This window comes from Thalassophryne amazonica, chromosome 16, assembly GCF_902500255.1.
Source record: "Thalassophryne amazonica chromosome 16, fThaAma1.1, whole genome shotgun sequence".
NCBI classification, from domain to species: Eukaryota; Metazoa; Chordata; class Actinopteri; order Batrachoidiformes; family Batrachoididae; genus Thalassophryne; species Thalassophryne amazonica.
In genome coordinates this window covers 2,452,312-2,465,601 of record NC_047118.1, presented here as the reverse complement: position 1 = coordinate 2,465,601, position 13,290 = coordinate 2,452,312, and the positions used below count along the sequence as shown (strand labels likewise).

The following is a 13,290-nucleotide window of genomic DNA, read 5'->3' as shown; positions in this document are numbered from 1 at the left end:
GTGAAAGGTAAAGAGAATAAACAGGAGACAGAGAAGAGAACAGAATGGCCGTAAGCTGGTGCTCATCAGTCCAGGCTTTTTCACCAGCAGATGCCTTCCTGTAGTACATAAGGATGGGACTTTGCAGCTGTAGAGAGATTAGCAACAACAGAAGAGCTGACCCCAGGCAGCGCCTGATAATCACACAGAAACACAAGAAAGGAAAAGAAAACCAGGACTTAGCATGTAGACTTTGAACTGGAAAATGACTATTTCACTTCGTTTCCGGTCTCTCCAGCATGAAGAGGTTGGTGCACGCTTTTAAGATGTCCCTCCAGCTCACAGCGTTACATAAAGTGACCCGTGACGTCTTATAGTTCTGCTGAATGAGAGTGTTAATCTGGCAAAAATAAATAAAAATACTTGGGACTTGAAATAAGCAGGTGCTCAGTACAGAAGAAGATGTGTGACTGGATTTAGAAAAACAGATGGATTGGAGATGCTTCTCCATCAGTGTCTTGTTTCTGTCATGTTGTGTTTGATGAACATCATCATTTTGAAAGGTAACAAAAAGAGAACTGGGCCCTCTGGAGAACTGGGCCTGGTTTAAAAATCAGCCTGGGTTAGGATTAAGTTTAGCACTGAGCCCAGTTCAGACCCGGGGCAGAGAGAACATAAAGAGGGCCGACTCCCACAAAATGATGTAATCTGGACGCCATTTTGATTGTGTGTAACTGGGGCAGCTTGGCTGCTGCAGTGGAGTGATGTTTTGTAAACAAAACATCTGTTGAGTGTACTACAAGCTACTATTTCTATACTGTATTTACTTATGTTCATTGTTAGTTGGTTTTATATTTTCTGTTGTGTTTTTAATCTGGTTCTTTTTGTCTCTTTCTCTAAAATTGTATTGTAGCATTATTAGTTATTATTACTATTATTGTTGTTGTTGCTATTATTATTATTAATATATAAACAAAAATAAACTTAAAAATATTCCAATTTGTAATACATTTGACTCTTTTACGACAACAAATGCTGAGCCATTAATTATTATATAGAAAACAAATGCACACAAACGTGCTGACAGCTGCAACAACTTAATGCTAACTTTAACATTGAAAACACCATAGACATGCTAATGCGTTAGCATCGGTCCCGTTTTTAAATTATGAAATACATCTGTCAACTGTTTCAGAAAACCATAACAAGTCAGTTTAACATAAAAAAGGTAAATATTACTCACAGACATATGCTCTTTAGGGTTTTAGTGGGGGAAAATTAAGATAAAGCAAAATAAAACAATGAATAAATGAAGTAGTAGATTGAAGCACTGCTTCGATATGTGAATCACTGCTTCAATTGGTTCAAGGTTCAAAGCAAAGCTGCGCTGCAGAAAAGTTGATTACAGACCTGCTGCAGGTTCTGTAATCAATGTAGAGAAATTATCATTTTCCTGACAAACAGGAAAACAACAGCCACTCTGAAGGACCAATAAGGGAATCGTTAAGCAAAAAGGTTATTGATGTCAGTGGATCGAATCATTTCGTAACGATACCTGAAAGGAACCGGTTCTCGATACCCATCCCTAGTACTGAATAGCACTGATTAGTAGTCAATACTAAACAAGCACATGGCTCACCTCATTTTGTCCTTTGGAAAGAAGTAGAATGCCACTTCCTTGTTTGTTTTAGTGTACTTGGTGCAATTGATAGCCGGATGCCTTCCTGTGCAGCTTCCATGCTGCAGCATCTCCTGGGTTCCACGCCACTACCTGCAACTACTACATCACGTTAGGAAGTCACAGCTGTGCCGCCGTTCATCTGCAGTCAGCTTCAGAGCGTGCCACTCTGCTCCAGTCAGCTAAGTTCCTGTCGTCTCTGAGTCCGTGAGATTCCACCTCTCATTCTCATTCTCTCATTCTCATTGTGTTCAAAATAACAGCAGTGTGTTTAAAAAGGAGAGTAAAGCTCAAAATCCTAATAGCTTTTATTTCTATTTGCACAAATGCATTGGGAACACTGCACATTCTATTCCAAATCAAAACATGAAGAAAAAAATGATCATATTTGTTATTACTTTGCAGAAAGTGAAAAAAAAGGAATATTAGGCTGTTCAAAAAACATTTTCTTTACAAACGTTTTTCACATTGTCATTATGGGGTGTTGTGCGTAGAATTTTGTGGGGGAAAATTAATTTAATCTATTTTGGAATAAGGCTGTAACATAACAAAATATGGAAAAAGTGAATACTGCTGTGAATACTTTCTGGATGCACTGTAACAACAAATTTGCTTAATTTTTCTTTATGTTTTTGTCATGCTTTCGTCCTGGACCTGCCCCGAATCTGGTTTTGTCCCCCAGTCTCTGTCTGTTTCCCTCTCTTTGTCCTTCTGTCTGACCCTGAATGTTTATTTTCTGTTTCTTCCACTTTGGTCTTGGTTTTATGATCTGTTACACTTCAGCCACTTATTGAGTTCTGTTCTAGTTTAGTCTTCATCCTTTACTTTCTGGTTATTCAGTCACAGGGTTTTCTGTACACTCCTGCCACATGTTGAGTTCTCATCTAGTTTAGGTCCAGCCTTTAATTTTCTGTTCTGTTCCTGCCTTTGTTTATTCTGTTACCACATTTGTATTCTAGGTATCATTATTTCCTTATTGTTTAACATTTGTTCTGTCACTGTCATATTCCTCTTTTTCCTGCTTTTGTCTGACACGCCCACCTGTCACTCCACTGTCTCACTCAGCCACGCCTTCTTTCCTGCACCTGCATATCATCACGCCCTGATTATCCTCTGATTTAAACCCCTTGTCTTTAACAGCTCACTGCTAGTTCGTTGTGCATATTGCCTCGTTTGAAGCCTCTCGTGTTTTCTGCCATAGTCTGTTTTTCTTGCCGTGTATGACCTTCGCCTGTTTTGACCTTGCCTTTTGCCTGAGCCAGTTAACCTGCTTCTCTGTGCCTGAACCCTGCTTGTTTTTTGACTCCGTTTTTGCCTCTTCTGATACACCTGTTTGCCCGTGCTGGAACTCTGCTCGTTACTGACCACGCCGCCGCCTCACGTCTGTCTGTACCTCCGCCTGCCTGCTTGTGACCCTGTGTATCGACCAGAGCCTGTTTTTTTGAATTAAACCTTTTTCTAAATCCGTCCTCTGAGCATGAGTCTACATTTGTGTCCACCTGCCTGTCGTGCCAAGTCCTCACACTTCCTGACAGTTTTGATTTGTAATAGAATGTGCAGTGTTCCCAATGCATTTGTGTGTATGGAAATAAAAGCTGTTACAAGGATTTTGAGCTTTACTCACTTTTTAAAACACACTGCTGTTATTTTGAACACACCTGTACTTAAATAATCTGAAGTTATTTGAAATGGTTTGGATCCAATGCTATCACCATCAGACGTTTGAGTATGATTTACACCAATAACAAGCCAAAGTGATCTAGCAAGTACCTTGATGTGGTGCTCATACTGAGTAGTACCTGTTGTAAGGAGGCCTGCACCAGGTTTTCAGGAAAGAGGTTTCTGATCAGGTCGAGGAAGGCATCAAGGCTGCTGACCTCCTGATTCTTCTCGGGAGCGGTGGTCCTCTGAGCTCCCCTGAGTTTGGGGTTTCCTGGGTGGATCCCTAACACCAGAATGACCCCGAGGACAGCAGCAATTACAGTGGTGGACATGTAGTACACCATGGCTCTACTGCCCATCCTGCCGCTGGAGCGGGCGTCTAGACCAGCCAGGCCTGGAAGCAGATTGTTCACAATCCCATAAAAAACTCTACATGTTGATGCAAATGTCGTCAAGCGTTGTGGTGTTTATGTAAAACTGTTTTCAGTAACGTTAAGTGAAGTTGTTTTAAATTCTGACATTCACAAAGGCCAGTCACTGTTTTCTTTGTATTTGTTTAAATGTAGGTTTTATTGCTGTGATGGACGGCTAAAACAATAAAAAGCTCTCTCTGTGTCCAAATATATGTGGACCTAATGGCAAATAAAATATTTTTCAGAGTGTCTGTTATGCTCTTTGGTCAGAATGTCATCAGAGTTTTTACTTTAGGAGTAAGAAAACTACACACAGCAGTACAACGGATAATAAGGACTTTGGGTTGCTGGAAGAAGAGAAAGCTCAGTGATTATTTCTGCAGAAATGTTTAAATCCTGCAGTGGAGTGTAGTTTAATTCACTTAATAACTGCAGGCAGCAACATTTCATTTATTCACAGGTGTCAAAAACATTGAACAAGTCATTGAAAAATCAGTACAAAAGGAATCGAGGTCCATGGTCGTCTCTAAATGCAGCAGTTTAGTCAGTGGTCCATTCTGTTGCAAAGGTGTCCAGCGTCTGCTCTCTGAGATGGATTTGGCTCATGAGCCTAAGGTCAAGCGTCAGGATCATACATCATTGAACCCTGAACTTTAACCTTTGTCTTAAATATTCCAGTCACTCTATACTCCTAAGATGCATTTGCTGTTGTTCCATCCAGACTGCACTCTCGAGACTATTTCTGCACCCAGTTTGCCATCTTCACTCTACAACTAATCCACAGTATTTAAATCTATTAGTAGTATTGAATCCTGACCTCTGTTAAACCTCAATATTCTGTCTTATTCCTATTAATCTTCCATCCTGTCTTTGAAATCCCTTCTCCAGTCTTCTAAGTTGCTTTGTACATCCTCCCTTCTGGTGCAAAAGAACAGAATGTCATCTGCAAAAAGGTTACACCTGGAGGACTGGCCTCTGATTCCAAATACGTTCTTACTGGAATGATGCTGGTGACACTCTCATTCTATCTTGCTCCACTTTCACAGACTGGAGCAGTACCAGACCCACTCGCACCATGTGTTTGAAGTATGACTGACCCAGAATACATTTGTGTATTACGAGAATAACTGCATCAGGCCTATGACTCTTGACATCACCACATTAGCAATTTCTTTTTTTTGTTGTATTATTCTAGCATTATATCTACTAATATAGGCAACAGGCTGGCTGTCATTACTCAAGGCTCTTAATTAATGCAGGTACATTAAAATTTCGACCAAGAGTTCTAGTTATCTATATGATGTAAAATTCTTGAAAACAGACTTCAAGGGGTGAAAGACACAACTGGTTATAGGTCTGGTGAATAACCTGAACACTCTACAACCTTCCATGTTTTCTACTTAATGTAAACCAGCAGACAAAACGTGTCAGCGGGCTTCTGAATTTATTCTGCTGTTATCGTTACGAGTTACATCATCAGTCAAGATTAGTGAGCCTGCTCCAGAAGCAGCCACTGCCGAGCCATGATATGACCTCTGCCATGTTTCATGGATTAGATCAATCAATCAATCAATCAATTTTTTTTATATAGCGCCAAATCACAACAAACAGTTGCCCCAAGGCGCTTTATATTGTAAGGCAAGGCCATACAATAATTATGTAAAACCCCAACGGTCAAAACGACCCCCTGTGAGCAAGCACTTGGCTACAGTGGGAAGGAAAAACTCCCTTTTAACAGGAAGAAACCTCCAGCAGAACCAGGCTCAGGGAGGGGCAGTCTTCTGCTGAGACTGGTTGGGGCTGAGGGAGAGAACCAGGAAAAAGACATGCTGTGGAGGGGAGCAGAGATCGATCACTAATGATTAAACGCAGAGTGGTGCATACAGACCAAAAAGAGAAAGAAACAGTGCATCATGGGAACCCCCCAGCAGTCTACGTCTATAGCAGCATAACAGATGCTTTCTTCCTCCACACTTTAGACATTCCATCACGTCGGTCGAGGTTAATCTTGATGTCATTAGTCCATAAAACTTCCAGAATGTTTTTCTTTTCTTTTCAAATTCCAACATGGCTTTCTGATTCTTAGGCTGAGTAGTGAAAATCAGACATGATCCTTGCTACAATCCCTCCTCAGCTGTGAACTCATCTGTCACTCTCCTACTGCATACTGCACATAAATGTATCTTACAACAAGCTCATATACTTGTCTGCCACTCTTGATTATCTCATACAATACCACAACTCTTTTCTCTGCATAAACATCCTTGAAATCCACAAACCCCACGTGTATAAAATGTATAGAATTAGACTAAACCAAATTATTTTAAGGTGTCTTGTAAAGTAGGGAAATGACCCACAACAACACACTATACGAAACACCTCGACACAGGTACAACACGGCCCATGATATTCCCGACACACTGGAGATGGTTTGTGCTGAAAGTGTGTCATAATTACTGTCATATTTGCATTCGTGGTAGATGGATTCACCCTTTAATTACTACATTGAAATGCTATTGTTCTTAATAACTTTAAGTATTTGGTGAGAAAAAAATACACACTGCAAAATACTAGTATGAATAATTCCTCAAGGCCAGTGTTTACTGCTGTGCTACCACCCATCTCACTGCCTTTGGCTGGCACAGAAAAAATAAATATCAAATCAATTTTATTTATATAGCGCCAAATCACAACAAACAGTTGCCCCAAGGCGCTTTATATTGAAGGCAAAGCCATACAGTAATTACAGAAAAACCCCAGCAAGCACTTGGCTACAGTGGGAAGGAAAAACTCCCTTTTAACAGGAAGAAACCTCCAGCAGAACCAGGCTCAGGGAGGGGCAGTCTTCTGCTGGGACTGGTTGGGGCTGAGGGAGAGAACCAGGAAAAAGACATGCTGTGGAGGGGAGCAGAGATCAATCACTAATGATTAAATGCAGAGTGGTGCATACAGAGCAAAAAGAGAAAGAAACACTCAGTGCATCATGGGAACCCCCCAGCAGTCTAAGTCTATAGCAGCATAACTAAGGGATGGTTCAGGGTCACCTGATCCAGCCCTAACTATAAGCTTTAGCAAAAAGGAAAGTTTTAAGCCTAATCTTAAAAGTAGAGAGGGTGTCTGTCTCCCTGATCTGAATTGGGAGCTGGTTCCACAGGAGAGGAGCCTGAAAGCTGAAGGCTCTGCCTCCCATTCTACTCTTACAAACCCTAGGAACTACAAGTAAGCCTGCAGTCTGAGAGCGAAGCGCTCTATTGGGGTGATATGGTACTACGAGGTCCCTAAGATGGGACCTGATTATTCAAAACCTTATAAGTAAGAAGAAGAATTTTAAATTCTATTCTAGAATTAACAGGAAGCCAATGAAGAGAGGCCAATATGGGTGAGATATGCTCTCTCCTTCTAGTCCCCGTCAGTACTCTAGCTGCAGCATTTTCAATTAACTGAAGGCTTTTCAGGGAACTTTTAGGACAACCTGATAATAATGAATTACAATAGTCCAGCCTAGAGGAAATAAATGCATGAATTAGTTTTTCAGCATCACTCTGAGACAAGACCTTTCTAATTTTAGAGATATTGCGCAAATGCAAAAAAAAGCAGTCCTACATATTTGTTTAATATGCGCATTGAAGGACATATCCTTATCAAAAATGACTCCAAGATTTCTCACAGTATTACTAGAGGTCAGGGTAATGCCATCCAGAGTAAGGATCTGGTTAGACACCATGTTTCTAAGATTTGTGGGGCCAAGTACAATAACTTCAGTTTTATCTGAATTTAAAAGCAGGAAATTAGAGGTCATCCATGTCTTTATGTCTGAAAGACAATCCTGCACTTTAACTAATTGGTGTGTGTCCTCTGGCTTCATGGATAGATAAAGCTGGGTATCATCTGCGTAACAATGAAAATTTAAGCAATGCCGTCTAATGATACTGCCTAAGGGAAGCATGTATAAAGTGAATAAAATTGGTCCTAGCACAGAACCTTGTGGAACTCCATAATTAACTTTAGTCTGTGAAGAAGATTCCCCATTTACATGAACAAATTGTAATCTATTAGACAAATATGATTCAAACCACCGTAGTGCAGTGCCTTTAATACCTATGGCATGCTCTAATCTCTGTAATAAAATTTTATGGTCAACAGTATCAAAAGCAGCACTGAGGTCTAACAGAACAAGCACAGAGATAAGTCCACTGTCCGAGGCCATAAGAAGATCATTTGTAACCTTCACTAATGCTGTTTCTGTACTATGATGAATTCTAAAACCTGACTGAAACTCTTCAAATAGACCATTCCTCTGCAGATGATCAGTTAGCTGTTTTACAACTACCCTTTCAAGAATTTTTGAGAGAAAAGGAAGGTTGGAGATTGGCCTATAATTAGCTAAGATAGCTGGGTCAAGTGATGGCTTTTTAAGTAATGGTTTAATTACTGCCACCTTAAAAGCCTGTGGTACATAGCCAACTAACAAAGATAGATTGATCATATTTAAGATCGAAGCATTAAATAATGGTAGGGCTTCCTTGAGCAGCCTGGTAGGAATGGGGTCCTACAGCAATGGGTCATAAAATGCTGCAGAGGCTCTTTGCCTCGCTGATGTACATCCTTCCCAACTGTCATCAACACGTTGCCTCTACTGCAGCCTGGTAATAGGCTTAAATTGATGTTAACACAAGAGCACTGAGACAGGATGATGAGAAACTCTGTACATACAGTAACTTCATGGGTATTGTGGGGGTCAAAATCCAGTCAACACTGCCAGCATTTATATAAAAGATGGCAATGATTCCTAACACTTGATTATCAAACCATTATGACAAAGAACTGTAATTGGGGCTTGATGTTGTACAGTTTAAACAGGAACATTACTACTAATAACTAAATATAACCAACAGCCAACCAAAGTACGTCACTCTACCTTCACTCAGATTGGCAGTGGCCGTGTGACATCGCTAACCATTTGCATAAAAGAGACTTCTTGCTTATTTTGGCCCCACCTAAGTGCTACTATATTGACCACTTGAATTGCATAATAATTATGTTACCTATGCCATTTATTTTGTATAGGTAACATAATTATTATGCAATTCAAACAATATACTTTATGTATTTTAAATAAATACTGTCATTATTATTGATTCAGAGTAATTATATTTTATTAATACTAAATACATAAAGCTGAGGATTATGCATTTCAAATAAATAGGATTTATTACAGTAATGAATATACATCATGTAAGGTTTATTTGGTAGGTTTGTATTAAAATTATCTAAAGAAAGTAAATGGGAATTTATCATGTAATAAAATTCTATAAATCTTAAAGTTAGGGTTAAATATTTCTGTGAGTGCACGTTATTGACATGAATAGTTTTGCTGCAATGTATGCATTTAAAAATCTATATTGTAGTAATGGTTTTTTAGCTTTGATAGTTAGTGGCTTGTTTGTAAGCTTCCAGTGTACCTGTACGCCAACGCTGCCCACTGCTTTTTATCACACACACCATATTTGTACGGTCACACCTGTGATAAGGCTGGAGATGATCAAAGGTAGGATGAGCATCTTCAGCATCCTCATCAGGATTTCTCCAGGGAAGGATACCATTGTGAGAATAACAATATCCGACAACTTTATATACCGAAGCAGCATCCCGAACACGGCTCCCATGACAACACCTGGGGATGAGGTATTGGAAGACAGATGCAGTCAGTATTGTCAAGTCTATATTGATTTACTTAGAATGTGCAGGTATATACTTTTTTAGACTACTGCTCCATCCCTAAGGGTATACTGTAACTAGTCTGGCAACAAATGGGAAAGAAACCATTATAATGTCCATATCCGTTTGTTTGTCTGTTGATATCTTCAAAATGCAAAGAACAATTTAAAGGAAATCCGTTCAGCTGTTCACAGCTGTATCTTGACCACAGACACACACACCCACACACACACACACACACCCACACACACACACACACACACACACACACACACACACACACACACACACACACACACACACACACACACACACACACACACACACACACACACACACCAGTGAAACAATACCCTGCTGGCCGCTTAGCTGACACGCAGGGAAATAATTAAATTCTCTAAACTGCATCACGACCCCTCAGAGGGAACTGCCTCCCTGTCTGGGAACCTTTTAACATTTTATGCTATGAATTCATTTTAGTTACTTGACTTTAGATGAGGTTTTATGTGATTTGTTGACCTTCAGAAATGTACAGTTCTTGGTTTATACAAATGAATATTTAGACAGTATAAATATTAAAAAATGATGTTAAATATCAGCAAGAAGCATGACAAAAATCTCAAACATCTGCACTGGCACTGGACTTGCAGAACTGTAGTTTATATTTTGTTTGCAGGCTTGCTGGCGTTCTGCTCTGAAAAAAAGTGCAGTTTTTACAAGTGACATGTAAGAGACCTCTGACTAATGAGCTCCATCTACAGTAATGTAAACAGGTTTAAATCTACGTTTAAATCTGGGTGACAAATGATCAACAGGAATAACTCTCTACTGCACTGTGCTGGGGTTTTCTTTTTTTCTTTTTTTTTTTGATAAAGAACATACTGCAGCTATACAAAACATACCGAAGATTTAGGACTGGCGAGACACACAAAAGACAACAACAAGCCAAAGAAGTCTGATGGGAAAAAGAACTTTTTGCCTGCACATTTAACACGGTTCAGGGTTTTAAAATAACGGAGACAAGCATTCAATTAAAGGTTTTGTCCAACAGCAGAGTTTAAGGCTTACTTTAAGAAATATTTCAAATAAAATAAACAGACATTTAGGACCTAGTTTGAGCTTGGAATCATACCCATGACAGTGAGTCCCAGCAGCAGGTTGTGGGTGTTGCGGCTGCAATAACCGGCATCTTTATACAAGACCTCTGTGCTGTCATCTGGCTGGTTGTCTTCTTTGTCTTTCTTTGCATTGGACTGGTTGATGGTTGGCTGGTTTGTCATCCTGCCTGTGGATCATAAAATAACAGATGTGTCTCAAAAAATTGGAATATTGTGAGAAAAAAAATCTATATTTTTTGTCAGTTATTTCAGAAGGTGACAATTATATATATATTAGACTCAATTCAATTTTTTTTTTTTATATAGCGCCAAATCACAACAAACAGTTGCCCCAAGGCGCTTTATATTGTAAGGCAAGGCCATACAATAATTATGCAAAACCCCAACGGTCAAAACGACCCCCTGTGAGCAAGCACTTGGCTACAGTGGGAAGGAAAAACTCCCTTTTAACAGGAAGAACCCTCCAGCAGAACCAGGCTCAGGGAGGGGCAGTCTTCTGCTGGGACTGGTTGGGACTGAGGGAGAGAACCAGGAAAAAGACATGCTGTGGAGGGGAGCAGAGATCAATCACTAATGATTAAATGCAGAGTGGTGCATACAGAGCAGAAAGAGAAAGAAACACTCAGTGCATCATGGGAACCCCCCAGCAGTCTACATCTATAGCAGCATAACTAAGGGATGGTTCAGGGTCACCTGATCCAGCCCTAACTATAAGCTTTAGCAAAAAGGAAAGTTTTAAGCCTAATCTTAAAAGTAGAGAGGAATTGAATTGGGAGCTGGTTCCACAGGAGAGGAGCCTGAAAGCTGAAGGCTCTGCCTCCCATTCTACTCTTACAAACCCTAGGAACTACAAGTAAGCCTGCAGTCTGAGAGCGAAGCGCTCTATTGGGGTGATATGGTACTACGAGGTCCCTAAGATAAGATGGGACCTGATTATTCAAAACCTTATAAGTAAGAAGAAGAATTTTAAATTCTATTCTAGAATTAACAGGAAGCCAATGAAGAGAGGCCAATATGGGTGAGATATGCTCTCTCCTTCTAGTCCCTGTTAGTACTCTAGCTGCAGCATTTTGAATTAACTGAAGGCTTTTTAGGGAACTTTTAGGACAACCTGATAATAATGAATTACAATAGTCCAGCCTAGAGGAAATAAATGCATGAATTAGTTTTTCAGCATCACTCTGAGACAAGACCTTTCTAATTTTAGAGATATTGCGTAAATGCAAAAAAGCAGTCCTACATATTTGTTTAATATGCGCTTTGAATGACATATCCTGATCAAAAATGACTCCACGATTTCTCACAGTATTACTACAGGTCAGGGTAATGCCATCCAGAGTAAGGATCTGGTTAGACACCATGTTTCTAAGATTTGTGGGGCCAAGTACAATAACTTCAGTTTTATCTGAGTTTAAAAGCAGGAAATTAGAGGTCATCCATGTCTTTATGTCTGTAAGACAATCCTGCAGTTTAGCTAATTGGTGTGTGTCCTCTGGCTTCATGGATAGATAAAGCTGGGTATCATCTGCGTAACAATGAAAATTTAAGCAATACCGTCTAATAATACTGCCTAAGGGAAGCATGTATAAAGTGAATAAAATTGGTCCTAGCACAGAACCTTGTGGAACTCCATAATTAACCTTAGTCTGTGAAGAAGATTCCCCATTTACATGAACAAATTGTAATCTATTAGATAAATATGATTCAAACCACCGCAGCGCAGTGCCTTTAATACCTATGACATGCTCTAATCTCTGTAATAAAATTTTATGGTCAACAGTATCAAAAGCAGCACTGAGGTCTAACAGAACAAGCACAGAGATGAGTCCACTGTCTGAGGCCATAAGAAGATCATTTGTAACCTTCACTAATGCTGTTTCTGTACTATGATGAATTCTAAAACCTGACTGAAACTCTTCAAATAGACCATTCCTCTGCAGATGATCAGTTAGCTGTTTTACAACTACCCTTTCAAGAATTTTTGAGAGAAAAGGAAGGTTGGAGATTGGCCTATAATTAGCTAAGATAGCTGGGTCAAGTGATGGCTTTTTAAGTAATGGTTTAATTACTGCCACCTTAAAAGCCTGTGGTACATAGCCAACTAACAAAGATAGATTGATCATATTTAAGATCGAAGCATTAAATAATGGTAGGGCTTCCTTGAGCAGCCTGGTAGGAATGGGGTCTAATAACATGTTGATGGTTTGGATGAAGTAACTAATGAAAATAACTCAGACAGAACAATCGGAGAGAAAGAGTCTAACCAAATACCAGCATCACTGAAAGCAGCCAAAGATAACGATACGTCTTTGGGATGGTTATGAGTAATTTTTTCTCTAATAGTTAAAATTTTGTTAGCAAAGAAAGTCATGAAGTCATTACTAGTTAAAGTTAATGGGATACTCAGCTCAATAGAGCTCTGACTCTTTGTCAGCCTGGCTACAGTGCTGAAAAGAAACCTGGGGTTGTTCTTATTTTCTTCAATTAGTGATGAGTAGAAAGATGTCCTAGCTTTACGGAGGGCTTTTTTATAGAGCAACAGACTCTTTTTCCAGGCTAAGTGAAGATCTTCTAAATTAGTGAGACGCCATTTCCTCTCCAACTTACGGGTTATCTGCTTTAAGCTACGAGTTTGTGAGTTATACCACGGAGTCAGGCACTTCTGATTTAAAGCTCTCTTTTTCAGAGGAGCTACAGCATCCAAAGTTGTCTTCAATGAGGA

General features: G+C 39.6%; 1 protein-coding gene across 2 annotated transcripts in view; it reads right to left on the bottom strand.

The window, feature by feature from the left end:
* The window catches only part of slc1a9 (solute carrier family 1 member 9), a 42,496-nt gene extending 31,778 nt beyond the window's left edge, over positions 1-10,718 (bottom strand). For both annotated transcript variants that reach the window (XM_034191115.1, XM_034191114.1), the window contains exons 1-3: positions 10,583-10,718; positions 9,254-9,406; positions 3,457-3,713 (exon numbers count right to left, since the gene is read on the bottom strand). In XM_034191115.1, coding sequence (XP_034047006.1) covers positions 3,457-3,713; positions 9,254-9,406; positions 10,583-10,586 — 414 coding nt within the window. In that variant the 5' untranslated portion in view covers positions 10,587-10,718. The remainder of the gene's footprint in view (positions 1-3,456; positions 3,714-9,253; positions 9,407-10,582) is intronic.
* Positions 10,719-13,290: the final 2,572 nt, after the last annotated feature.